At 40.8% G+C, this 27,893-nt stretch overlaps 2 protein-coding genes and 1 long non-coding RNA gene across 5 annotated transcripts; 2 read left to right on the top strand and 1 right to left on the bottom strand.

The window, feature by feature from the left end:
- Positions 1-129: 129 nt before the first annotated feature.
- syt8 (synaptotagmin VIII) lies at positions 130-15,174 on the top strand. The gene is made up of 9 exons (XM_085414943.1): positions 130-219; positions 4,125-4,316; positions 5,456-5,619; positions 6,566-6,661; positions 6,827-6,994; positions 7,150-7,317; positions 8,475-8,592; positions 9,237-9,370; positions 10,618-15,174. Exons 2-9 carry the CDS (start codon positions 4,145-4,147, stop codon positions 10,876-10,878), a joined length of 1,281 nt encoding a protein of 426 aa, XP_085271069.1. The 5' UTR covers positions 130-219; positions 4,125-4,144; the 3' UTR covers positions 10,879-15,174.
- On the bottom strand, positions 7,230-17,655 carry LOC146666813 (uncharacterized). Of its 3 annotated transcripts, XR_014912807.1 has the most exons (6): positions 17,478-17,655; positions 15,171-15,343; positions 13,586-13,695; positions 10,690-10,812; positions 9,120-9,262; positions 7,230-7,365 (listed from the first exon to the last, which is right to left on the bottom strand). It is a non-coding gene; the product is annotated as an uncharacterized LOC146666813 (long non-coding RNA). The 3 variants fall into 3 exon arrangements; XR_014912808.1 differs by lacking the exon at positions 10,690-10,812; XR_014912806.1 differs by lacking the exons at positions 10,690-10,812; positions 13,586-13,695 and having other exon boundaries at positions 17,478-17,654.
- Positions 17,118-27,268, top strand: LOC146666812 (uncharacterized). Its single transcript, XM_085414944.1, has 4 exons — positions 17,118-17,795; positions 17,900-17,980; positions 19,765-19,949; positions 20,592-27,268. Exons 1-4 carry the CDS (start codon positions 17,720-17,722, stop codon positions 21,471-21,473), a joined length of 1,224 nt encoding a protein of 407 aa, XP_085271070.1. The 5' UTR covers positions 17,118-17,719; the 3' UTR covers positions 21,474-27,268.
- The last annotated feature ends 625 nt before the right edge of the window (positions 27,269-27,893 follow it).

The following is a 27,893-nucleotide window of genomic DNA, read 5'->3' as shown; positions in this document are numbered from 1 at the left end:
GCATGTTTTATTTAAGTAAGCAGCATTTCACTAACTCCACCTCTGTTTAAACTCTGACTACTGTTTCTGTGTGTGTTCAGCAGGTGTGGCAGCTGCTCCAGGTTGAATTAGCCACGCTTGAGGAGTCGTAGACTCTGCAGGCTCGAGCTGTTTAACAGCCCCGTAAACAACTGGAGAAGAAATGAAGTAAAAGAAGAGAAAAGTCCTCGTTACACTGGGGTATTGTTGCTGCTTCTATTCTTCTCTTCTTCTTTTTTTTAAATTTTGTGTTATGTGACTGTTTGAGTCTCAGGGGAAATGTCAGTGTTTGATAAAGTCCAATTACGTTTGTATCAGTTGCAGAAAATAACAGACACACTCACTGTTAGCTGGATTCGCCCATCTTTCTTTCATTTCTTATCTCTTGTTTCTGTGATCGCCTTCTTTACTTTTTTGTTCTGGGATCTCATCGGAGAATCTGGGATGTGCTTTATGTCTACATTCTTAGTTTACCCATAAATTATTTTCTTCTCTGATTTTGTCTCTTAAACTTTCATCTTGAAAGCTCGACCCATTTCATTTCTCTCCTCCTGTTTCCTTTGCTCTTTTCTACCCTGCTCTTGTAATTGTGTTAGTTTTTTCTTTATTTCACCACTCACACTCTTCTCTGTCTCCCTTTTCTTTCTTCTATTTGTTCTTTTCTCTTCTTCTTCTTCTCCATGTAACCCTCCCAATGTCATAAACTTTCCCTGTCCATGTCCTTTCTTCCTTTGCTTTTCCTTTTTTGTACTTTTTTTTTTGTCTTCGTTTCTTGCACGTCTCTAAATCTTCACATTTTGTCACACTCCTTATTCAACTTTTCAAAGATCGCTTTGAGACATATTATAGAATATTTAGAAATATTTCCCTTTCAATAATAGCAGAACAACATCAGACACTAGTTATCTTGTAAAAAGGTAATCTTGTTGTACTAATCTAAGTAATCTTTCAGATTATTAGGACACCGCTGTTCATCCTATCTGCTAGAAACTTGTGAGTCCTGAATAAGTGCATTGTTAAATTTGAGCCTGTCTGGATGAGTGGTTCTCATACTCTGGCTAACCTTTTTTAACTGTTAGAGAGACTTCTGCCTTCCCCAGACACAGGCATGTTCATCATTCATTTACATTAATGAATTCCTGGAACTCTTACATCTCATTTTAACCCTTGAAACTTAGGGCCAGACTTTGACCCAAACATAAACCTAATTCCAACTTTAACCCTGAGATCAAATCTTAACTCTCAGACTGATCTTTGAAGGAGCGAGAGAAAAGGCAGTGTTTTAGCTTTCAGAGACTTTGGTCACTCTGACTATAACTGGGCAAGATTTAATTTAGTTTCATTTATTGTCCTCACTTTCAGTAGCCTCCATGATGCCACTCCGTGGTTTTGGACTGTTCATTTCAAAGCTTGAATATTTGTGTTTTAGTCATCACCATGGTCTTTGTTGGAGCCTGAAGCTCCAAATTTGCCTTCATCTGAACAACTGTGTCTCAAAATAGCCCAATAACTCACTCAGTGATGTTTAAAAAAAATCATCAGCACTGTTTTTATGAAGTGGGAAACTATCCAAAGTCTGTTTAAAAAAAAAAAAAATGTAACAGGCTGTGAACATGCTTTTTAAATTCGGTAACATTTGTCACCAGCCTCGTGCAGGGACACCTCCAGCAAATTTTGGGGGGTGGCCGGAGCCCCTCTGGCCCCACCTTGGTGGCAGCCCTGGCCTCGTGTCTGCTAGAGGAACAGCAGTTTTTAAGGCTTCAGTATATTCTCCTTTCAGTGATGTCACAATAATCATAAAAGACGGCAAACTTTAATTGCTGACAGACGGCCATGTAGTCTGTTATGTCTCTTCAACAAGAATTTTATTTATTATCATGTAATTTGACCTGCATGTGTGCTTATCAAACTAAAAGAGCTGTACTGTCAGATCCCTTTATAAACAACGATAGACTCCCTGGAGCTGGAGCTACGAGTTTTGTTTCGCCAAAGGAGGTCTATCGTTGTTTATAAAGGGATCTGTCAGTACAGCTCTTTTAGTTTTTCAGCTTCAGTCGTACAGTAAGTGGACTTTTTGCCACTAAGCACTTCCACAGTTTAAGTATATAGATTAGAAGAAGGCCTGTCCCCTGGTAAATCCTGGTTTTGAAGCTTTTGTTGTGTTTCCCCTTCTGATTACGGGGAAAACAGAGTGGATGTAGCTGGAGGGAGGAGAAGTTTCCTCTCTTTAATCAGCAGTTTAAAGATTGTTTTTAGGAAAAGTCCCTTTGTTAGAGAGTCCGTCCTTCCTCTTCAGTTATTCTTCAACCGAACTTTTTTTAATCTGAGTGGTAAAGCACGGAAAACTATCAGCCTTCGCCAGTCGCCTGTATGGACTGAGCAGGGATGTCAACATTTTTGTTAAATTCATCATAAGTAAGTAAAATACTTCTTTTATCCTAATTTTTTTTTTGCCTTTTTCAAATCGTTATTCTTAGTGATTTCACAAGAGATGTGATCATTTGTATGACAGGATATAGAGAATCCAATTTTTAAGTGCTTGACCCATAATAGAGAGCAGAAATCTTTATTTTTTGTTTGTTTGTCATTGTTTAACTTTGATGATTAGCAAGGATCCTGCTGGTGCTTAAAATTTATTTCTAAGCACTGAATTTGTTCTGTTAAAATAAGGCCTGAGTTAATATTAAATGTTTTAACTCAATCTTTCAAACATTTCAAAAATATTAAGTTGTATCTCTAACTCAGAGGAATTTATCTTTCTTTTCCTTCAAGTTGAGTTGTTGTTTAATTTGTTCATAATTTTCATTCTGAGTGGCAAAAAAAAGGTTTGTTATTGTTTTTAAAGTCTTAAATTAAATTGCCTTAAGCTGCAGAAACCCTGCGATGGTCTAAAACACTAAAACACTTGCTAAAACAGTTCTTAAAACGCTGGGTAGCGTCCATGCAAATAGTTTTAATGGATCGCCATTAAAACTATTTGCATGTACGCTACCCAGCGTTTTAAGCAACATGTTTAAAAAAGTTGGTTTCCAGGCTTAATTTTAGGGTGAAAATTAGATCACAGACTGTGAAGGACTAACATAAGGATGAGGAGTTGGGCAGCAGAAGTAAATTCAGTATGTATGCCTGGCTTTTGGGTATTTCTACAAAGAGAAATAGTACTGAAGCATTGTGTGGAGTGCTGTTATCGGAGCATGAATCAGACCGTGGTTTAATGTGCTGCTGCTGTTTGTTCATGGTGGAGGGCCGTAGTTGGAATTCCACTCAGTCGTATCAGCAGAGTTTGATGGCTCTGATGTTTGTTGAAATTTGTTTTACGTCACTGTTGCTGGGAAACTTCCTTTAAAGTCCAAAAATATCTCAACACTGAAAAGTTTTATGGGTTAAAAGGTGATATTTTGACCAGGTTGTAAAACCATGGTCTCTCTGTAATCTGACCACAGGGTATCACCAGTGGTATAGTTACAAATCACTTTTATAAGATTATAGTGCAGTGGCGAGTTTTGAATATGTTTAAGAACAAAATCAACTCAGTGTATAAATAAAAGGTCAGGATTTCTGTTAACTATGCTTTCTTGGACGATAGCAGGCGACTTTTCACCTCAGGAACCAATGAGCTGTCGCCTGTCACACCCAATCAATTGCAGCAGATGGCTTTTTAATATTGTAGGGTCTTTACCATACAATATAATGTAATAAGAATGTGGAAATCAGGTCTTTATGGTCAAATAGCTGCTAAGAATCCACGACTAAGTGAAAGCAACAAGCAGAAGAGATTTGTTTGGGCCAAGAAAGAAAAGGAATGGACATTAGACCAGTGGAAATCTGTGCTTTGGTCTGATGAGTCCAAATTTGAGATTTTAGGTTCCACCCACCGTCTCTTTGTTGGACTGTGTGTGTGTGTGTGTGTGTGTGTGTGTGTGTGTGTGTGTGTGTGTGTGTGTGTTTTTAAAGTGACTGCACGTGCATCATGCGGTCACTTTGACTCATATCTATCAAGCCTGTGGTAATTTGAGGGAAGCCATTCCCTCCACTTTTCATTAAGCACAAAGGCTGAGAGACTTTTTTGTTAACACATGTAAACATTTGTCATCTCTTGCTTCCAGAAATCTTCATCCTCTTCATCATGTCTAAAATCCTTCCACCACAACATTCTTCCCATGTGAAATCTAACTTGTTATCAAAGGCAAAAAGCTTCACAGTCACAGATCACCCCACCACCCTCATCTCCACATATACTAACACCACTGCCGACCCAGCTGTTGCCTTCATCAATGGCCTGCTCGACCGGATACCCTGTGAGTAATGAATTATTTCCCAAGTAGCCAAAGGATAACTAGAGTTAAATATGTGTTTTGATCTTGTCAGGTGAGCAAATAAGTTAGATACAAATGCTAGTGATCTCCCCCTGCTGCTGATGAAAGACACAATGATGAGAAGGGTCTCAATAATAGCTTCTTTCCCCTTCTCCCCAACCAGTCAAAACAGATGGCTGCCCCTCCCTGAGCCTGGTTCTGCTGTATGCTGTGTCTTGTAATATAAGATGCCTGGGTTTAGCTGTTATTTGGAACGTGTCTTGAAATTTCACTAAAACTTAGATGTTGTAGTTTCTACTGCCTAAAGGACCAACAACAACACAAACAAGAGCAGCACACAAACTTATTGTTGCACGTATTTTTTATGATAGCACAAAGTTATTACATGTATACAATGCTCTGCAAAGTTGTGCATAGGCTCATTGCACAACCAAGCTAGTCTCTTATGTCATCGTTGTTGATGTCCTCAATCTGAACCCTCTGCAATCTGAATATGTCATTTTTCTTTTTTCTTTTAATTGGTCTCTGAAGACTCGGTAATCAGGAGGCCAAGAAAATGAATATTTGGAAATGCATCAAAACCTATTCTTATTTTCAAAAACGTCCGTTTAGCCATTCTTCAAAATCTAGAGTCAAAGTTATCACTAATGATGACTTTGATCTCAGAGGCTTAAAGTTAGTCACACACAAAAGTGTGTCATCTGCATAGAGTTGTACGATTTAGAGACGTAGCTGCTTCCAGAGTGTTTTATCTCCGGTCTTAAATTATTCTCTTTAAACTACATTCTCAACATACTCAATCAATTAATATTATGTCCAAAGAAATTATTTATATTTATCTTCTGATGAATTATGTTTTGTCCATCTTTTAGCACTGGGACATCAAAGGATTTAAACACTGGCACGATTTGTCACTGCAAATACAAAGAAATAATTTTAATGTGAACTGAATGTGTAATCAGTTTACCATTATATCTAACTCTACCATAAAGCTCATATGTTCAACTTTTAATCAAAGGAACAAATATTTTCATAGATTTTCAATGAGAATAAAATGGACATTTTGTTTACAGAATCAGTCTTTGTTGGTGAGATAATGTGGACTCGTCTTATCTCCACAGTGCCTCGATGGGCGATCTACACCATCTTTGCAGCTGGCGGTCTGCTGATTCTGCTCTGCTGCCTGTGTGTCTGCATCAAGTGCTGCTGCAAAGGAAAGAAGAAAAAGAAGAAGAACGAGCAGATCGATCTGAAGGCGGTGAATGGAAAAACAACCACAGCCCTGGTGAGTGGCAGAGGCCAGAGTATCTGATATAAATTTGACTGATCCACAACACAAAAACAATGTATTCTATTGTTTTTTATTTCCACTGAACTGATTATAACTACACACTACAGACTACACATAAAAGATGGAAATAACCATTGGAATGTCTCACGTGTTACTTTTCAGCATGCTAAGGTATTCCTGGGCTTTGCCAACCCTCAAGAATTCCTGTGAAAAGACCTTGGTTAATGACAGGCTCCTTGTAAACTGGACAGATATTAGTTGCTGAACAGTTTAGTTACTTTTTGGGTCAAGAAACAACTGGTCAGAACCTTTGACTCGATTTTACTTTTGATAGGTTTGAAAGCGCTCAGTGAAATAACGTTTTGGTAACTGCGAGGGTCGATGCCACTGACTCGTCTGTGGAGAATTTACTTTACAGCTGTGCATGTGCCACAGGAATGACTACTCGTTGTTGGGTCTCCAGTTGTCCATGTCCACAACAAACTACAATCAAGGTGTTAGGAACTGGCACGCACAACCTGTATTTTTACGTCACTGGGAACATGCGGTTGGCACTTTAGAGAAACCGTTGAGTCAACATGAGACTATGTTAAATAAGACCTGACACTAACAATTAATGCCATAAACTCATCAGGAAAATGTTCACTTAAGTTATTGATCAAGTAGAGCAGTAGAGTAATTTTAGCATAGTTCCAGTGACCCCTGCTGTCCTTTAGATGTAATGCACACTAGGACACCACATGACTTTATTTTTCAGACTCAAAGAACAGACTTGATGTTCTATGTTGTGTCGTTACTCTGGATTTATTTGGTTCTGGGTGTGACATAATTTTATTTTTTTAATTAAAAGTATACAACAGTTTTAGTTTAAAAGTTTAACATGGCTTTACCCCCTGAAAAGGCTTGGACAGCTAATGTGCTTCCTGTGCTCGTCTGACAGGTTCAGCCAGATGTGGCAGATGTTGATTATGGCTCAACCAAAAAGCAGAGAGGAAAGCTGCTCTACTCTCTGGAATATGATGGGCCTCTGTCTGAGGTGATTAAATGAATGTCTAATTGTTTACCTTTCATGCAGCGTTGCACTTCTATAATGTTGCATTCTTATTTTAAACATTTGAATGTGTGAAATTTGTTCAGCTCCTCTTTAGTTTTCAGCTGTGGTATGAGTCAATATCCATCTGTTTCCTGTCGACCTTTACAGCTCAAACTGGGGATCAAACAAGCCAGCAGCCTGATGGCCATGGACCTCGGAGGAACCTCAGACCCATATGTCAGAGTCTACATCCTCCCCGAAAAGAGCAAAACCTATGAAACCAAAGTGTTCAGGAGCACGCTGAACCCTGTCTTCAACGAGCAGTTCACCTTCCAGGTAGGACCTGGTGACTTGCCCTGTTTAGTTGCATTTGCTTAAAAAACAGTTATAATTAAAAATTGTTGTGTATGTGGTGAATTATTGAAGTTGAACGTCAATGTTGCAAATCCTCAAAAAAGAAAGAGCTTCCAACCTTAGTTATATGCCCCCAGCTACCAAAGTCTACCCTCACGAAGTCGACAGCTGTGATGAAAGTGTTTGACTTTAACCGGTTTTCCAAACACGAAATCATCGGCGAGATCCGGGTGCAGCTCTGCAATGTTGATTGGAATCACATCATCGAGGAGTGGCAGGAGCTGGAAGCACCCGCCAAATTTGAGGTTTGCTTTCACACATTTCCTTATTCTTCATGGTCCAAGTGGTGGCATCTAGGAAGGATTTAATCAATTTTTGTCGAATGTATTTCCATATTCTTTAAGGATTCAGTTTCCTAATCCAAACCTCTTGTGTCATTCAAAAAGAAAAAGCAGTCATGTTGCTTCCTGGGACCAATAGTTGGATTAATGGCAGGATTAACAGTTTTTCAAGCTTGGTTTGTTTACTCTTCTCTTCATACTGTCAAAATCTATTCTGGTTTTCTATACTATACCCCAATACATTTTCTTGAGACACTAGCCTGTAGCGGAATCACTGATGCATCCTGAAACTAATTTCATTCAACTCAAAAATCTCAAAACAACCGATTGACACTTCCTGAAGGATCTGTCCCGGGACCTCTCCTATTAATAATCTACTTCCACTTGGTCTCTTCTCTTTTGTAAATTTGATATTAATTTCAATTTTTATGCTGATGACACCCAGCTTTACCTGTGCACCAAACCTCCCACCCACCTCTCTCTTTCGTTGCCTCAAGGAAATCAAATCCTGGGTCTCCAGGAACTTTATCAGATTGAATAGTGTTAAAACTGAGGTCCCCCTCATTGGCACCAAATCCAGGTTATAAAAGGTTCTCCTTTCTCGGTTCCCCCCTCCTCTCAGGTTAGAGTCATCAGATGCTTTCTCCTACCTGACATCTCCTGCCTGACTCTCTCCACTTTCAAATCCCAACACATTTCTTTAAAGTGACTTACTCTTTCTGACCATCTTCCACCTGTCACATGCATCCTCTGTTCTTAATGATTTTTATATACTGCATATTTGTTTAATTCACTTTGACATTTTTCTTGGCTTTTTAAATTTTTTAAACTCTTCTAACCTTGAATATTTTGAAAGGCACTTAAGATAAAACGTATTATTCTTATTTTTATACTTGTTAGTAACATTATAGGTTTTGCAGGTTATCCAAGAGGAATGTGAATATTATTTAAATCATTTTGTACTGTCACTAGCACAAGGCTCTCATAATGGGTAGATGGTCACTTTCTCCTTCAGCTTCCTCCTTTTATTTGCATTTTTATTCATTTCAGTTTACTGAAATATATCAGAGCTGATTCAGTTTGTCAGAACTACAGATTTCTGTATGACGTTTGTGCTACAGGAAGAAAATCTAGGAGAGATCTGCTTCTCCCTGCGCTATGTTCCCTCTGCCAGCAAGCTGACTGTGGTAATCCTGGAGGCCAAAAACCTGAAGAGCATGGATGTTGGAGGATCCTCAGGTCAGACTGAAACGGGATCTTAATCAAAAATGTAACTTTTCAAAAACGCTCCAGCGTGCTAATTTACAGCAAATCCAAGAACACATTTGCTCTCCATTAAACCAACGGGTGATCACTGGAGGTGTAACAGAAGACAACACTGCCTCACAGTGGTTGACAGCAGTAACTACAGAAACAGTGAAGATTGGAGAAGTTTAGTCATTTCCATCTTCATATTGTGGGAGCTGTACTCGACTACAGCAGCTTCGTTTATCTTACACTGGGGTCTAATGCATCTTATCATAATATTTTTAGCTCCTCCCCCTTTAAACAAACTGTCTTCTTAAACAGGTTTGAGCAGTAATGCTTAAGTGCTGACCATGTTTAATTTAAACATCTAGCTGTATATTTATTTAAAGAAAGTCATAACGGATTATCTTAACTAAAAGGATGATTATCTAAAATTTCTTTATTGATGCAATTCAGACATGATTGCATCAATACTGTTACAGCTGTTACAATATTCATGTTTCTTGATTCCTGCTTACCTTATTATTTTACCCCATTAATTCTTCTCAGGTATTTTATGGAGGCATCATGCATCTGCATGAAGAAATACAGTTTATAGGTGCTCCGAGTGACTTTCCTCCATGCTGTGTTCGTAGATCCTTATGTGAAGATGCAGCTAGCTCTGGACAAAAGGAAGTGGAAGAAAAAAAAGACGTCTATCAAAAAGAAGACGCTGAACCCTTATTTCAACGAATCGTTCGTCTTTGACGTGTCACTGGATCAAATCCAGGTGAGTGTAACGACATCCTGGCTGAAGCAGATCTTTAACAATATTTGAGACGATCTGAAACAATAGACTGGTCATCGATATTAATTTTACATAAACACAAAACATTTTAACAGTAATTCTGGAGACATTTTGTGATGATGGTTTAGAATATAAAGAATATATATCAGCATAGATCCTGGATTGAACTAACTTGAGAATGTTTTCCTCTCTCCTGACATTTATACTTCTGCACTGGCTGACGCATACACTGTGTCAATAAAAATAAAATTCAACCTGCTATTTTTCCAGTCCTGGTCTAAGTGGTTACATAATACATGCCGCATTGTTGAGAAGGGAAACAGACTCCTGCCACTTTCACATGTTTGATAATTACTCTTTTACTGTTGTTCTGAGTGGCTGTGATTTTCTGATGAACATGGCACACACACTTTTGTAAACCATCACACACTGAAGGCTTTAAGGTTTTCTACCTCTGGTGTAGGGATTCAGCTCCTTTCTCAAAGAAGAGCCTAATGCAGCCTAACACATAAAGGGATGATCCTCAGCTGTATGCAGTGAGGGAGGCAGCTTTTTAGTTTAACACTGTTATAAGACTGACACTTATTATAAGCACACAGTCACACTTGAGGTATCACATCAAACTAAAAAAAATGGATTGGTGCATCCCTGTGGAAAAATTTACTTCACTTCTTTTCAGTTTTATTTATACAGCACCAAATCCCAACAACAGTCGCCTCAGCGCTATATATGTTGTAAAGTAGACCCTACAATAATACATAAGAGAAAAAAACCCCAATCCTGTGACCCTATGAGCAGCACTTTGGCGACAGCGGGGAGGAAAAACTCCCTTTTAACAGGAAGAAACCTCCGGCAGAACCAGGCTCAGGGAGGGGCGGGGCCATCTGCTGTGATTGGTTGGAGGGGAGAAAGACAGCATAAAAGACATGCTGAGCCAGAGGTTAATAATAACTATTAATTACATGCAGAGAGGTGTATAAATACAAAGTAGGTGAAGAAGAAACACTCAGTGCATCATGGGAATCCCCCAGCAGCCTACACCTATAGCAGCATAACTAAGGGAGGATTCAGGGTCACCTGGTCCAGCCCTAACTATATGCTTTAGTAAAAAGGAAAGTTTGAAGCCTAATCTTAAAAGTAGAGATACTGTCTGTCTCCCATATTAAAGACTACCACTTTAATGCTGCGCTGATAGTGAGGCGACTTTAAATCTGAATCTCTTTCCTCAGAGGGTGAATCTGGTGGTCTCGGTGTGGGACCATGACGCCGTGACCAGGAATGATCCGATAGGGAAGATCTACCTGGGCTGTGATGCCACAGGGAACCAACTAAGGCACTGGGCCGACATGTTGTCCAACCCGCGACGGCCGGTGGCTCAGTGGCACAGCCTGCTGTCGGCCGAGCAGGTCAACTCCACTCTAACCCTGAAAAAGAAAATCCCCATCCCCAGCAAAATGAAGGAAAGCGCTCAGCAGTGGTACCCTAAATGAAACCATTTAAAAAAAAAAAAAGAGAGATTCAAATATTTTTGATAACCATTTCTCCCTTTGTTCTTCTGATATGGAAATTATTGAATAAGATTACTTTGTATTATACTGTATATTAAGATTTGTAATTATTATTTTTGGTATCAAATCAAAACATGCTAAAATATATTTTCTAACATTTATTTTTGCTTTATAAACACAGTTTAGCCTCTGTAAGATAGCTGTACTGAGTAATACAGTTAGGTCCATAGCTTCAGTACACACTTTCCCTCAGTACAACAACAACATGGTGGATTTTAAATCAAACAGTCAATATGTTCACTCATTATTCCAAGACAAATGAAGTGGATAAAAGAGTTGATTCCAAGTCTTGAACTTCTGAATGAGCCTCATTCAGTAAATGTTTTTACCCTGCGAAAGACACGAGCTCGCACGTGAAACTTCTGCCAGATTCATGACGAGTGGGCACCGGCATCGTTTGTGCTGGCTGTCTGCAATCTGCATACCATCACACTTATTTCTCTATATAAGGAAACAAGTTTATCTCAAAGTGAAACGGGGAGTGATGCTGCTGTAAAAGAGGGAAGAGGAGGAAAGCAGGAGAAAGGCTGACATAAATAAGTCATTTTTTAAATAAGATTATTACTACTAGTAGTAGAATTGCAATTCTTAGTACTAATCAGTATAAAGGTGTGTTTTTCTTGTGTTTTGTAATATAACCAGAGCTTCATCATTTGTTCATGCATGCAGTCTGGGGCAGTACTATATTTCTTCGTACCGTATGAACAAAGGTACAAAAATGTCAACAGCTCAGCAGCACTGTGAACACCATGCAAGACAACTGATGGTTGTGGAATTCTTTCTATGGTTAAAAACAACAGCTTTACAACAGCTTACCAAGCCAGGACCACTCTTAAGGAGGCAGGAGTATCTCTGTCAAGGTCTACAAACCAAAGATGTCTTACTGAATGGAAATACAGAAAGTTTAGGACACGCTGCAAAGCACTGGGTGGCACTCAAGGCCACCCTCTGTGATCAGACTCTGACAAAATGCTACAAAACCGATCGGACTACATTTTACAGTGCAAAAGGATGATGACCCAAGGCTGACTGCAAAAGAAGCGACCCACGAGTTTGTCAAAGCAAAGAAATGGGGATATTCTTCAATTCGCCAAGTCAGTTACCCGAGCTCGATTCAGCAGAGCAGCTTGGGTGTAATTCCTAAACACTTAATGCAATATTTTTGTTAAAGCCGTTGGATTAAAGCTGAACTTCTCCACTTCAACCACATCTTCACTGTTTGATTTCAAATCCCCTGTAGGCAAAGGCAAAATTGCAGTTGTTGTGCCGGTTTCTAAATACTAATGGACCTGGAAATGCATATCATTATTTCTTATGTAAACACACTGAAAGTGAAATGTATTTTAGTCTACAAAACACAAAAAACTCTATATGTTTTTATTAAGAAAAGATCTTGTTAACTTTCTACACAGTTGGAATATGATCTAAAAGCTAGAAACAATCGTTTATGGACAAACAAGTCTGAGACTCTCACTCGTCTCCCCTGACAGACGACGACTCAAACAAAAACTGAGCTCAATCAAGCCGAGTTCAGCAGGTGCCTTCTCCTGCTGGCTCAGGCCTCCAGAGACCGTCCTCATTAAATGCTCTGTGAATGCACAGCTCAGTGCATTCACAAAACGGGAGATTTTCACTCTGTCAGCATCTGATGTTAAAACATCAACTACGACGAGCCTCTGTTGACTTGAAACTTTGATTTCATAAGCAAAAATGACCCTACCTCTAATAAAGTTTGAAAACATTAGAAGATACTGGCTTTGAGTGATATAGACGCTTCAGCTACAGATTGTTTGTTTGTTGGATATTTAATGTTTCTCCAGGATCAGCTGAAGCGATGTGGCTTCATGGTGTAAGACGATGGGTCTAAAATGGATTCGGGCTGCTCTGTGGTTCAAGACAAAAAAAGATGCCATCATCTCGCAGCGTTTCAAACCTTAACTACAATCGATGGAGTTTAGCTTATTGCTTACAATGCTGAATACAAATAATTATTTTAAGAGGATTTCTTTTTTCAGAACTTTCAAGGGAACTTCAGAAAACGTTCCCTGAAAGTTATTTCGGGAAACCTTCAGAGCACCTTCAGGGGACCTTTCTGAAGGTTATTCTGCAAAGCTCCCAAGACCTTACGAGGACCCTAATCTCAACAGTCCCTTTTAAAGGTGCACTATGGCGCAGAGCACCTGGAGGACCTTCTGTTGAACTTCTACAACCCTTTAATCCCAATTGTTATGTTGTCACATCGTCAAAGGACCTGCCTTAATGTTCTCCGGTTGTGTGAAAAGCCCAGAGGGCCTTCGGAGAACTCAGTAGTATTTTTTGGAGAACTTCAGGAAGCAAGAGCTTGTAGGTTCACAGGGCAAAGGAAGAACAATCCTTATCAGAGTGGGAACGAGCTCAAGAAAGTCACCCTAGATTGACTGATTAATTTCTTTCGTTCATCCATCCATCCCCCTACAATCGCCACTTACTTTCTCCTTTGCTCTTGTCATAATTACCACAGCCGCTAGAGTGTACCATCACAATAAGCTTCAATAACAAATGATCTACGGGCTTGTATTTTACTGGTCAACATTATATTGCTGCTACCTCAGAGGGTGATTTACAGGAGGCCAGTGAAGGCTCAACAGACCTGATAGGGACGAGCCAAGAAGCTTGGAAGCTCTCTTTGAAGTGTAAATGTCCCACCCACTTAAGGACACACAAGATCTTCTCTCCACTTTCTGTCACCTGCAGATGACACTGAGATGACAATGGAAGGACACATTTGTAGTCTGAGCATTAGTGATTTTATTCTGTCTCATTAAAAATAAACGTTAATGAATAACGGGAACATCAGTTGAAGGAATACAAGTCGGAAAAAAATATTGCCGCACATTTTTCAAACTAACCTGTCATTACTAGTGCAATTTTCTGTTAGGGCATCAGCAGCAACAGAGCCAGCTGATGAAGCTGATTAGGATTGGCCTGGCTCTGGGGTCTCTGGAGCCCCTACAGGTGTTTCCTGGGCAAAGATTGTTGCTGAACATACTGGACAACACCTCACATCCCCTAAAGGACCTACCGGTCAAACAGCAAAGTGTGTTCAGCAGCATCCTCCTTCAACTCTGCTGCAATTACAACAAAAATCTTACTCACTCCACCTAAAATGGGGGATTTGTGTCTTCTCCGAGCAGCGATCTTTGACTTGTTAGACGGATTTGCAAACCTTTACACCAGGGGTCCCCAATCCCGGTCAACGAGGGCTGGTGTCCCTGCAGGTTTTAGATTTCATCCTGGGTCAACACACCTGAATCACATGATTAGCTCATTGCCAGGCCTTTGGAGAACTTCAAGACACGTTGAGCAGGTCATTTATCCATTTAAATCAGCTGTCATGGATCAAGGACACATCTAAAACCTGCAGGACACCGGCCCTCCTGGACTGGGGACCCCTGCTTTACACTAAGCCACTAATGCAAGAACTCTCTCTCTATACCTTAATGTAACATCATGCAGTATTTTGTCATTTATTCCTTTTTAATTACAGTGGCTTCTGTGTATTTACTTTCCTTGCTTTATCTCCATCATGCCATTTGTTGTGTTTGTACTTGGTGTGAATTTGCTCTCTGTTTCACTTTCTCTCACCTGGTTGAGCAGGTGACCCATGTGCTGAAGTACAGAAGGCTAGATACCTGGGTTTGAGTGTCTGCCGGGCTGCTTCCTCTGTGTCATTCTCCTGCACTGTCTCACTACACTTTCCTATCCAATAAAGGTAATAAATAAATGAAGTTAAACAAACAAAAATTCTGATCCACAGGAGTCAAAATGGGACAGCTTTTATATTTTACCTCCTTAACAAAGGCCTTAAATATGAAAATGATCCATTAAAGGGTTCCTAATCTGCTTCAGACTCACCTATAACGTAACAATTAAACTAATATAGCTCTCAGAATTTTGCTAAGGGGCCTCGAGTCAAAAACAATCTTCTTTTTCTTATTTTGTGTCAATATTCTGTTCCAGTGGTGGACATTCGTGCTTATTAAAATCACTAACTGGTGATGAATCCCATCCCTTTTCAGTAATAATTAAAATGTACCCAAAATACCACACATTTTAATTATTATTTTGAATAACAATTCATTCTATAATAAAAAAATATCAGTGTTATCTGTGTTTGAAGTCGATGAATTGTTAATAAAGGTGCAAAAGTAAACTGGAGAATAAACTGGAATCACCTGTTTGCGAGAAATTCAGTGTCTCCTGATCAGCTTAAACCAGCCATGGCCTTCATTGTCCGGCTTATCTCCTGTGAATTTACCCTCCTGCTTATTGACAAAGGCGGCTGGATACACTCACACTTCATTATGGAGAGCAGTGACATCAGCAGATCGGTGGGTTACCAGGTTACCTGAAGAGAAGCCCAGACCATCCAATTAAAGCATACGAAGAAGAAGAACAGGATCAACTCTGCTTTCAGACGAAACTGCTTCAGTCATTGAGTCTGAGAAACAGCTGCAGCCTGCGTCTCTCTCTCTCTCTCTCACACACACACACACGGTGAGTAGATCCAATAAACTTATGCTACAGACTTCACTTTAGACGTCATCTGACCATTTCTGCCATAAATGTGAATTTATATTTATTTAGTGAAATATTTGGAACTTTAAACGAATGTTTCCATCTTTAATCCTTAATTCTTTTGTAAGGTTTTGTCTTTGTTTAACTAGACACAACCACAAAATATACTCTGGATTACATAAAAAATAGAACGAAATAGTCAAATAGATCTAATAGATCTTAAGGAAAGCTATGGTACAATGAGCTACTGGTAGATTAAGCACCTAACAAAGACTAGTTCACTGGTAACCTGTTCAGGGTTAACGACATTTACAACTAAGCCTTTAAACAAAATATCTGCGCGTTTCATTGAAATAGTACGCATGGAAGAACAAAATAGTTACAATGGATCACTCAACAGCAAGAACAATATTTAAAAAAATGATTTACTTAATTATATATGCTATGAGACAGACAACGGTGACAAAGACGGCTCAACTAGTTTATTTTCAGTGATAAATGATCCAATGATTCTACAAAGAGCGAGGAAAATTAGCGGTTCAAAATCCAGTAGACGGGATGAAAGTGTGTAATACACTAACCGAATAATATTATAAGCGCAGATCTCCCTGAAAACAGCAAGTCCTTTCAGGTGTGATTTTGATACAAGGGAGGGATAACTCTTCTATTAGGAGCTGCTATTAGAAACTATTCCACCGAAATCTAAGTGTAACAGCTGACCTGTGTGACGTGCAGAACAACTGTAAATAATATTTCGCATAATATTGTAAATAAGTGTGTTGATGAAAGGAATGTTACTGTGCCACACGCGTAAATGCGCGCATCGCTCTTTTCACGTATCGGTTTCCAGCAGTCGCGTTAGTGCGTTTTGACAGACATTTCACTTTGGTTCAAAACAGATTCAATATGATGAGTCCATCAGCGCGTGCGCATTGCTGAGAAAATATTCCAGCTCAGTTCTGCTCTGTTTCGGTGAGTTTTATTACTACAGATGCAGAATTATGCTCAGCTCCGAAGACTCAGTGTGAGGGCTGAGTGAAGAGCTGCAGGACAAAGCCAAAGCAGAATCAGACATGCTTTTGTGGCATGCCGCAAAGTGAATCAGAATTGCGTGAATTATTTAAATATGTCTCCCAAGATTTTGTGAAAAATACCCATAAGCACGCCTTTCGGTAGCAAAGCTACAGAAGAGGATGAGGGCCACGGGGGGGGGGGGATACTGAAGTGAAGTAGGATGCGCATTTTGAAGTCAGCTCACGTGAGGATTTTGGCAGTTCTCCCGCTCATGTTTTCCATTAAGGTTTTTTTTTTAGAAAGTGAATTGGAAAAGATTATGAGGTTACTTTGGGTTTTTTGTTGTTGCTTTTCCCACTGCCCTGGGACTCACTGGAGTCACAATTTAATGAAAGCCTACAAAATTTGCGTTCCTTAGTCCCCGGGTTTTGTCTCGCAGGGAATTTCTATTGCGTATAATTGCTTGCTGTTAATCTAGTTTTGCAAATACACCGTATAATTTACTCAGATAATACGCATTCGTATTTGTTTAAAGGTTAAAGGTTGTCATTAAGCGGGGTAAATCCTGCAAGGCCAATCCCAGGACAACAATTCCCATGGACTGAAGCCGGCGCGCTCACGGTGCTGATGCTGCTGCTGGTTAGCCAGGCAGCTAATCACTGAAGCTCCGGATAAATGGTCACATTTACGGCGTTTAACATCCACGTTAACCCGCGTTGTGTGGCGGCAGATGGACGCATAATATCGTGTGCATGTTCTTGTTGTCGTTTCGTGTGATGGAGCTGTGCCACCCGTGTACGAGCCGTGAGCAACGGATACTTGTGCAGTCTACGGTTAGCTCGCTAACGCTCCGGGGATTTTTAAGGTTTACTGTGGTTAATGGCTCTAGTCGTCAAGCTGTCGTGAGCGAGCCCTGGTTTGCTGCAGCTTCGCTTCCCCACTAGGATTACCTGACGGTCAGAGCCTCCACCAGCTCCACGATATGACTCACACACAGTGAGCCGACCAGCTGGCTGGATGGCTAGCTCTTTCGTTAGCTGCTAACCTAGGCGGTGATGCTAGCAGCCGTTCGGGTGTCGGTACCGCCAACTATCTGAAGCCATGTCTGCCCGATGTAGCTGATGTGTTGCTCGGCTTGCCAAAAGATGAAGGGCCGGGGTTATGATGCGCCTCTCCCTGCAGGAGGCGGAACATGGATGCAGAGGAAGAGCGGAGTGCACACAAAGTTTTGGATCCAATGGTGCCCTGCAGGCAGAACGGAAGGATCGGTAAGACTGGTGCCGCTGTCCTTTTTTTTTTTTTTTTTTTTTTTAAATATCTCCTCTGTGTTTTGTTAAGTTCTGTGTAAGGTGACCTCTCTGTCTGTGCGCAGGTACTTTGAGAACTCTCCACCGCCTGCTGAAAACCCAGAACACACTGCAGATTCAGTCCATCACCCGCTCAGAATGTGCTGGTAGGTCAAATCCTGCATGGGCAGAAGTTCCCTTATTCACAAGGTGTCATTAACGGTACTTCCAGGTCATTAAAAACCAGCTGATTAAGATTTAGTTGATTAGCAGATTTTAAAAGGAGGGAGCAGCAAATCCCAGCCTTCTTTTTCCTGATTTCAAACTTGTGGACAAACAGAAGGAACAAGTCCTGGGCTTGAATAACGTTCCACATTTTTTCTGATGGATGTAAGTAAGATACAAACCTGTAAAAGTTGTGCAGAATCTCATGGTCTGCAGCTGGGGTGGCAAAGTCAATTTATATGCAGCATAAGTCCAGTTTGAGCTCAGACGGGCTTTATAGTTATTTTTTTTTTTTTAAATATATAAAGTTCTAATAAACATAAATGGTGAAAGTCAAAGTATTTATCTGTTCTAAAGAAATTGAAGTATGTACTAAACCCAAAAATCGAGCTATGAACCCGGTTTCCCTTCTTCATTGTCCAACTGTCCTGTTGACCTCCTGTGCGCTTGGCAGTAACATCTTTGCTGGCAGTGACGTCCACTCTCCCCACACAGAGTGACAGAAGCACACGCCCGGGAGAATACATGTGCATTAGCACAGATAGAATAGTATCTTTGCAAACAGTGAAGTTCCAATTTAAAACTGAAACTATTACAGATAGAAACACCTTCTTCTGTTGTCTCTCGGTTTTAGGCAGGAAACTGCAAAGAGGTAGATTAAATTAAATATGAATCTAATAATATAATTGATTTCAAATCTTCAGTTCACAAACTGTCTGTGTAAAACTAGTATGAACTACAGCGTAGTTTTGGAGAAGTGTTTCATCCTTCATTCCTCAACTTGACTTTAAACCTTTGGAGTGTTTGCAGATTTGGGGAAAATGGTACCGTAACACTAGGGCTGCACAATTAATCGTTAGAAAATCACGATCTCAATTCATACTTATGTGCGATCTCATTTCCAAGTGACAATGATTTTTAAAAGAAAAAAAAAGTAAAAGATGACGATTGTACTGCATTTTGATCCTGGACATAAGCTGCATGAAAACAAGCGCTCACTCTTCCTGCTCAACAAATGACAAGGGCGGAGCCTTATACCACAATACAGAAGTCAGCTGGCAGGGGAAAAAAACAACGGAGAGCACCTGAGAGATGAGGAAGCTGTAAAGGCCAAGAAAGTGACAGGAGAAAATCCGTCCCGGTCAACCACCCAAACATCAATAACGGGAACCTACAGCGCTTCTCTATACCCGTCGAACTCCCGCAGGCACAAAGAAATTACGGAGGCTATCACTTATCACCTGACCAAAGATATGGCTCCCATCAACACTGTGCAAAACGAGGGATTTAGGAAAATGATCAACACCCTAGACAAACGCTGCACAGTGCCGTCCCGCAACTATTTTTCTATTGTTGCACTACCTGCTCTATACACGCAGCGTCGAGCAACGGTGGAGACGGAATTTCAAGCAGTACAACATTTTGCGGCAACGACAAAATGTGAGACATTTGTTGTTTTTGTGTTCAGTCTCAACTGTTACGAAGTTGATGTGCAGTTAATAAGTGCAATAAATATTTATATTGGAAAAGAAAATCGTGATCTCAATTCTAAACCAAAAAATCGTGATTCTCATTTTATGCAAAATCGTGCAGCCCTACGTAACACACAATTTTAAACTGTTGTCTGTGAATGAGAATTCTTTTCATGTCGTCTCCACAAATACCGGAGAGGAGAAGTTCTGTTGTTTGCCTTTTGATCTCACATGCGGCCTCCTGGGTGTTTCAGGTTCCTGTCCGAATCTAATGATGAGTAGGAGCGAGCATGCCGATGCAAGGCCCGTGCCCGTGGCCCTCACCCCCCAGCTCCCTGCCAGAGCCCACCGGCCTCTCTGTGTGTCGGTGTCCTCCGACAGCAGCGGACGCTTCAAGGCTCTGGAGACGCAGGAGTGGAAGAACAACCTCAAAGCTCAGGTACACAAACATCTGCTGCTATGTCCTCAGCAGGAGTTGAGGTACATCTGGATCCTGAAACATCTTCATATTAAAAAAAACCGGCGTTTCTAAAAGAATGAGTTTGCAACTGTGGACTAGTGTTCACATACAAAAATAGGCACATCTATGCTTTTATTTCTATAACTAAATACTATATTAATCAATTAAAGAACAACAAGAAAATAATGAAAAGAAGTAGGAACATTTTGGAAATCTTGCTGAAAATATTTGAATAAACTGAAAGTAGAACAGATGCGTCTGGGTGATGGATGTTGTCTTAATAAATCAATCTGATAGCAGGGTAGGTCACAGAAGATGCTGATTAGTTTCCTCTTTTTCTAGCAGAAAGGTGACAGGGTTCTTAAAGCTTGCGGCTGTATTTCTACTTCAGTAGATCCAAATGAAACTCCATGTGGAGTTTAACTCCTCGCAGCGTGGAAGGGTGTAGAGAAAGGATTTCAAATGGGTCCATATCATATGTTGGAAGCACTGAGGAATCTGTGTTTCCTGGCTTTTTTATGAAGGGGGGAGCAGGCACTGCTATGGACTTCTCAGGTCTGGTTGGTGTGACAACCTACTGTGAGAGTTGTTATCCATGTTTCATTTGTGTCTGTGTTGCAGATGGAGAAGGCTCACAGTGCAGGAGCAGCCAGCAGCACGGGTTCTCTGGAACGAGCGTCCCTGTTCTGCGCCTCTGCTTCTACCACAGTGTCCTGCTCCGGCCTGTCCAGCCCTGTGGAGATACTCAACAAGAGCAAGTCCTCCAGCCGCTTCTCTCTCTTCTCGCCGCCCTGGAACAGCAGCTCAGAGTCCGACTCCAACCCGCCGTCCCGCTCCGGCTCTAAGAAGCTCCGCAACTACAGCCGGAGAGCCGCCACGGGGCCGGCCGGAGCGAGGGGCCCTGATACGCCAGAGCCCAAACCCAGTGGTCCCGAACACTTCCAATACTCGGAGCCCGTCATCTCCAAGGTGACCGATTACATCTATGTCGGCAACCTAAACGCAGCGTACAATGGCCGTACGCTGTGCCGCAACAACATCGATAGCATCATCGACATGAGCAGTGCTCCAGGAGAATCGGCCCCCTCCCTTAGCCTCATACCCTGCACCTGCTCTCGTGGCGCTCGCCACAGCTGGTCCCGCCTCAAAGTGGACATCGGAGATGTGCCGGACGCTCTGGGCGATGGCCCGTCGCTGAAGCAGCGCTGTTTCGAGGACATCAACGAGTGCATCAACGCCTCCACGGAGAAGCGGAAGCGCGTCCTGGTCCACTGTCGGGACGGCTACTCTCTGGCGCCCACATGCATCATCCAGTACCTGATGGTGAAGCAGAACATGAGGCTGATCGCTGCCTATGAGCTGCTGAGGGCCAAGTACCCTGTCAACATCAGAGAGTGCCACCAAAACGTCCTTGTGAGCCTGGAGAGGGCGCTGCGGCCCGGCGGAAACATTGACCCTGAGTGCTTCAAACAGGCCATCTCACGCAAAGTGGCGTGGACCTGATTTTGTTTCCCATCATGCTCAGCTGCTGCTCGACGCCCTCTCTGCTCCTCCCACAGTATTGGATCCTTTCATACAGACAACCAAGGGCAGCTGTAGACTGATCACATGGATATTATTGTCCCCACTTGTGGTTGTGAGAATTTGATGTATTTCCTCTTCAGACCTGTAAATGTGACCTGGCCGTGATTTCCTCCTTCATACTCGCCAAATAGGAGACGCAATAGACTTTGCTGTAGTGTGCAAAGCTTCTCGGTATAACAGTGTGATAGTGTTGGCTGTATAGTTGATATAGTCCTGCTTCAGTTCTGTGCCACACCGTCGTGTTGCTGTTCTATATCAGGGGAATTTCTTACCGGGTGATCTCAGGAGATTATTGATGTCATACTAGAACCGTGTGAGTGGTCGTTAGATTATCCTGCAGCTTCGTTCACACGTGGAATCAAAAATGCAGCTCGGAGAGTTGGGAAGGGTTCCGCAACAGGTCCAAAAGGGTTATAAAGCCGTTGCACGTTCACGTTATGCATCCAGCTGGCACCACGGCCACTGTAGGAGCTCTTCCACTTCCTGTTAATCCCATTGCACCGATGTTTGCTGCAGATCAGACGAGAGCGCATAAGAGTTAATGGAACCAAAAGGCTAAAATGGTTATGTCCCCACAAGAGCCCACATTTGATTTTAACTTTGAAAAATGGTGAACGGATAATGATAAAGTCTCTGAACTTGAATAAAACACGTTTATGTCTTTTAAGAAGCCGATCTGGTCCATAAAATAGATTGGTCCCGATTGGTCAGATAAGGATGTCTGATAGGATAGCACCCATTTCTAAACAATAACTTGATAGTTTAACCCCCAAACAGGCTCTTCCATGTTTGTATAAGTAGCAGCCGTGCTGTGACGTCTCTAATACTCACAGAAATGCCTTTTTAAACTCAAATATATAGTTTGTGTGTTCTTTATTTTTCTTAAAATCAAGATTAACATTTCCCGATGAAAAATACTTATTCAGCAAAATTGATCTCGGAGGGCTGCATCATTTTGGGCTATTGCCCAGGTTCAGTAAGACGAGCACCAGAGCGTGGTACAACTCGTAACTGTAGCTCAGTGCAACTAAAAGCAAGGACGCACTTGCTGGATGAGCAAAGTTGAACTACAAAAATCAAACCAATTGCAGATTGAGTCGGGTTATCGCAAATATGTTTGCCCAATTGCTCAGCCTAGAGTTTGCCTTTTATGGACGACTCAATAAAGCAAAGTATGCCTGGATGCACAAAAACACTGCTGCATGTTGAAAACGACCTTTCAGGTGTAACCTAGTCGTGTAAATCCAGTGTGACATCTCAGATGTGTTTCAGGTGGCGGTAATTCCACTGGTGAGACATGCAAGCCTGTAAAGGATGATTTTCTTTCTCGCTTTAAGATGTGAAATAACTGTAGAAGCAAGCGACCACGTGGAACGTCTTACAACATGGACTCTGTTACCAGCCTGAATATTGGGAGAGTGCTGTAATGTATCTGTTTAGTGCCCTTTTTACACGACTCATTTTACGTAAAGACAGCCCAAAAGGTTTAGTAGAACTAATAGAAAAAAGACAGCAATGTCCTGATAAAATAACTGTTGCTGTGTGTAAATGAGGTCACCTGTGATTCAGTACTCTCCCACTAGTACATTAGTTTCTCAGCGAGTTAACCCAGCGCAGCGTCACTTTGCGTTGTCTATATGCACATTACAAAACCTAAAGATGCAACAAACTGGAATTGCACCAGTAGGGGTTGAAAATTCCTTCAGCTGTGCTTGGAATGGCCATGGCTTTCAAATATTTGAATGCTTATTAAATTCTAAGTGTATCTGTTATCTTCAAATACATATTTTCCCCTATTTTTGTTTTTTCTAGTGAGCTACTGTAACATGTTACTACTATGTGCAGATGGCTATAAGACGTAGTTGGTGGTCACCATTAAACAACTAAATAGACTAAAGGTCGGCCAGAGCTCATGTTGTGTAGGAAAGGTCGGACCGTTCAGCAGAAGCTGCTCACGAGTCTTCTGTTAATTATTTTAGCTCATTGACTTTAATTATGCACTGCATAGAAACGTGTATGTATATCAGTGGATTTATACTTCTGCTCTCCATGTATGTAGTTTCTGCAAACCCTCTACTGTAACACATTTAATTGATGCAGTGGCGTGGAAGGCAGTGATTCAGCTCTATGAGAATGGTATAGAATTGTTTTACTAAGTAAGTCCACTGCAAAGTCCACCAGGTAGAGCTAACATGTCGCAAGCTAGCCACAACTGCACACAGTCGTTTGAGAAATCATCACTCTTTGCTTAGAAATGTCCACCCTAGTTTTTACCCAGAGAACCTCTTCACAAATTTACTGTCTAAGGTTTAATGTGAGCTGCAGACTTGGGCTGATGCTGGAGATCCATTTAAGAAAAAGTTTTAGTGCCAACTGTAACCTGCCATCAGGTTCATGTAGACTTTTGGGCAAAGTGAGGAGGCATTGCTTGTTTGGAGATCTATAGCTGATAAAGTCTTAGTTTGGAGTGTCATAGTAGATGAAATATGGACTTGGGTTGAAACCCAAACAAACCGTCTGTACTCCAGCCAATGGAGGACATGCATGCTTTTTGTTATCTTTAGATCTACAGCCGCTTCCTGGATTATGTTGCAGTTTCATCTTCTTCTGTCTTAAAAGGGAACTTTTGCACATGGACACTTTGTGTTGCTTCTGACCTTTTTGTGCCGTTATCTATCTTTTGTGTGCTTATTTTTTATTTATTTTTTCCCCCCGCTGAGGTCATACTCGACAGGATGAACGGTCCCTCTTGTCCTCTGTGAGGAAGACTTGAGCCTCGTTTTTAGTGACAGTTCGCTGAAATGTCTTTAGGAGCGTGGCTCTGTGAATTTGAACTTTGGTGTGCGGTGAAGTTGAGTGACATGCATCTCTTATCAGTATTAGTGCACCATCATTGCTGAACTGCGATTCGGGGTTTATGGATGGCAAGAGGTAATTTTTTTTTTCTTTACTTTTTCGCTCCACTGCTTACAGAACTGTCTAAAAAGAAGAGTATTAAAGTTTCCCTGTGAATGTTTAAAGACACTTAACATGACTGAGTTTCACAATGAGGGAAAAATGAGACCATGTTCATTAAAAGTAACCAGATGAAGGTGTTAATAGTAGTCAGGGCTTTGAAGTCATGAGTCTTTCACCTGTCAAATTCTTCTTAACCTACAAATATTTTGTTAAATGTCAGAAAATGGTGAAAATGACCTTTTCAGAGGTACTGTTTTGTCTTTAAAGGTACCCTTTTTATTTACCATTTGCAAATGTCACCACCAGGGAGCAGCTTTTTAACAGCAGGTGTATTAAAACATGTTCAGATGTGTGCTGCTGTTCGTTAAACTTCCAACGTTTCTCTCAGCCCCGTTTCCTCTAGACGATTTGCATTTTACCAGGTTAGCTGTGGGAATCTGCTCTTGGGTAACTCGCTGTGCCATCCTGTGGTACTACACGAAACAACGGCACAGGCCTGTTTTAACATCAGTTGATGTCGCTTCAACACAGTACACAGATATGTTTGACAAATTCAAAGCAGTTGCTTCTTTACATTCTGTGGGTGTAGTTGGTTTTTAAGTAAATATATAAGCAGCCTTAATGCCTCAGCTGTGAAAGGCTGATGGTGTATTGTCATCACACCAAATTTCTGAAGTCAAGTTTTATAGCTGTATCTAATAAAAATCTTGTATAAGTTTGAATCACAGTGACCTTGACCTGAAGGTCAGAGGTCAGCTTTTCTGAAAATCATCTAGGAATTTGAAGTTTATACAATAGACACATCTACTAAGAGGCTAAAGGGATAGCACTGGCAATTGCCTTTTTTTGCGTGTGTTAAATTAATGAATTTAGAAGTACCTCTAAACACAAAAAACATTTGCACCAGGAAAGCATCACCATTTCTTGCTGTAATTACTTTAGTTATATCTTTAATGCTTACACAGGCGTGTATATCAAAAATAGTAAGTATTGTGGAGGACCAGAACTGCCAAAATTAAAAATGAAATAATGACTCAGTAAAGTGTTAAAAATATTAAAATCAAATGTAGGCTTCATTTCATAAACTGTGACATTAATTCATATCTTTGTTTCCTAAACTTACCGTTTTTCGATTTTCCTTTTCATTCAATTTTAAGTTTCATTTGGGGGTTTTCAGGCCTTTGATTAGACAGTGTAGTACAGAGGAAAGAAGGATGAGAGGAAGCGACACATCAAATGACCTGGGACATACCACTGAAATGAACAAAACAAAATCAAAAAAACATAAGGAATTTTAAATTAATTGTAAAGGAAATAAAAAAAAGTCATTTTTTTAAATTATGTGCATTTTGATATTTTAGGTGTAATAACATAATGTATATATGAGGTCTTTTATTTTTGATTAATTTGGTCTTCCATACATGCATCTGCTTGTAGTAATCATCTGTGAACTGTAGGAGGTAGAGCCAGGTGGAAGGACTTTTAAGGAGCCATACTGTTTGGATGTCAGTGAGTGAGCAGACGCTAACAAAGGTTGAACACTAGTGGGGATGTATTTACCACCCGCTCTCATCAATCAGCACTATCCTGCCCTCTCATTGGTAGGCGGCGCACTTGCTTGCCTCAAAGTTGAGGAAAGTGCTGAACCTTCCACTTCTCACCCCGAGCGGTTATTTTGCCAGTCATTGCTTGAAAAAGTTGAATGTCATGGAGTCTTGATGGTCTTTGGTCGCCACATCACTGCTAGCCTCTTCCTTTTTAGCCAATTTATTGAACCCTTGTACAAAAATATATATATTGTTAGGACAGAGTGTTAGCCATACAGAAATTAGCTCATTGCCAAATTCTCACTTAAATGGGAGTGTAACATTGGATGGTCCATGTATTTTAGTAAGGGGGAAATGGACCAGTGTCCTTTGCAAAAAGTGTGAGAATTACTGGTTTCAATGTTGAAACCACTGCTGTGGGTATCATGGGAACTACCACAAGAAATTCACCAATGACTTCCATATTTAGCTCAGATTCTATCTGAAGTCTGTCAAAATGTGGGCTGGTTGTTAAATGGCATCAAGGCAGAACTGGTACTCCATCACTGCTGACTGGGTTTTATTTTGCTTGTAGTTTCATTTTTATTTTCATTTTTTCCATATATATATATATATATATATATATATTTTTTTTTGGTGGGGGGGTCTTAGTCAAATTTGGTATCGGACAGGCCGCCACGGTCACAGTTCATGTGATGGAGTAGAATCTAAAAGTATGGTGCCTTCATTTGGAGTCATCTCATGAGCGTTCGTTGACATTTGCACACTTTGTATGACTTTAACTTCTAGATATCTTGTAAGATGTTGAATATTTTTGGATGTTTTATTTTGAAAAAGAAGAAAAAAGACATTTGTGTGACTCGTCCTTGCTGTGATATATTTGCAGACTTTAGTGTATAGTAGCGGTGAGACTGAAACGGATTCTATATTTGACAGATGTTTTGACGCTCGTGTAGTGGAAACGATCATCAACAGATTCTTTTTCTTTCTTTTTTTCCCCGTCGTCGTAAACTCTCGCCATCACAATCATCATATCAGACTGAATAGGTTTTCTAACTCGTTCTCTCAGGTGATTTCTCAGTATCCCAGAATGTTCTCAATGAATACGATGTGATTCAGAAATGTGAAGCAATGTATTTCTCATGTCGTGTTTATTAATCAGATTTAATTTGCACTGTTGAAATATTAAAGAAACTGATGTATCTAACAGCTGCTCATGTGTTGGAAGTGATTTGAGCACACACAGCTCTGTTATGTTGAAGCCGTTCAGAGTTGGTGTTGTGTGCACGCTTAGTGAGAAGCACAGACTGATAATGGACACAACCACTGTGATGTCACCCATTACCATTTAAGAAATTAGCTCATTGCTAAATGTTGATTTGTAAGCCACTCCCACCCTGGAAGTTCCCTGAATAAGCACAATGTGGAGGTCAAACTGTCTCCTGTTGCTTCGTTTGTGCCCTGGTTCCTCTGACATGCACTAAAGAACTAAGTTCCTTCAATCAGGAAATTTCCTGCAGTGGAGCCAGAGAAAGAAAATGACAGACATCCAGAGAATACGAGACAATATGAGATCCGAATGATCAAAATCTCCAGCTTCCTGCTGGAGTATTTGGAGAGAACCCGGCCATGTGGCGACAGTGCTGTCCACTTCCTCTCGTACAGCCCGCTCACCTGCAGTGTCACATTTTGTACTTTCTGCTCCACTAATTATGTTCCAGATTTAAATCTTAACATTAAATATAATAAAAGGTTATAGTATAAACGATGAAGCTACCAAGCAGATTTCAGATATGTTGAAATGAGTTCCAGCTGTAACAGCTGCACGATCGCT

The sequence above is a fragment of the Rhamphochromis longiceps genome, linkage group LG7 (assembly GCF_057381845.1).
Source record: "Rhamphochromis longiceps isolate RC_006_pf linkage group LG7, R_longiceps_female_GT1.1, whole genome shotgun sequence".
Taxonomy (NCBI): domain Eukaryota; kingdom Metazoa; phylum Chordata; class Actinopteri; order Cichliformes; family Cichlidae; genus Rhamphochromis; species Rhamphochromis longiceps.
The sequence above is the reverse complement of the archived record's forward strand: the minus strand, read 5'-3'. Positions and strand labels throughout refer to the sequence as shown.

Coding starts and splice junctions, on each gene's coding strand:
- syt8 (XM_085414943.1), top strand. CDS start 4,145: ATGTCTAAAATCCTTCCACCACAACATTCTTCCCATGTGAAATCTAAC. Junction 5,620..6,565: donor GAAAAACAACCACAGCCCTG/GTGAGTGGCAGA, acceptor CTCGTCTGACAG/GTTCAGCCAGATGTGGCAGA. Junction 6,662..6,826: donor ATGATGGGCCTCTGTCTGAG/GTGATTAAATGA, acceptor CGACCTTTACAG/CTCAAACTGGGGATCAAACA.
- LOC146666812 (XM_085414944.1), top strand. CDS start 17,720: ATGGATGCAGAGGAAGAGCGGAGTGCACACAAAGTTTTGGATCCAATG. Junction 17,796..17,899: donor CAGGCAGAACGGAAGGATCG/GTAAGACTGGTG, acceptor GTCTGTGCGCAG/GTACTTTGAGAACTCTCCAC. Junction 19,950..20,591: donor AGAACAACCTCAAAGCTCAG/GTACACAAACAT, acceptor TCTGTGTTGCAG/ATGGAGAAGGCTCACAGTGC.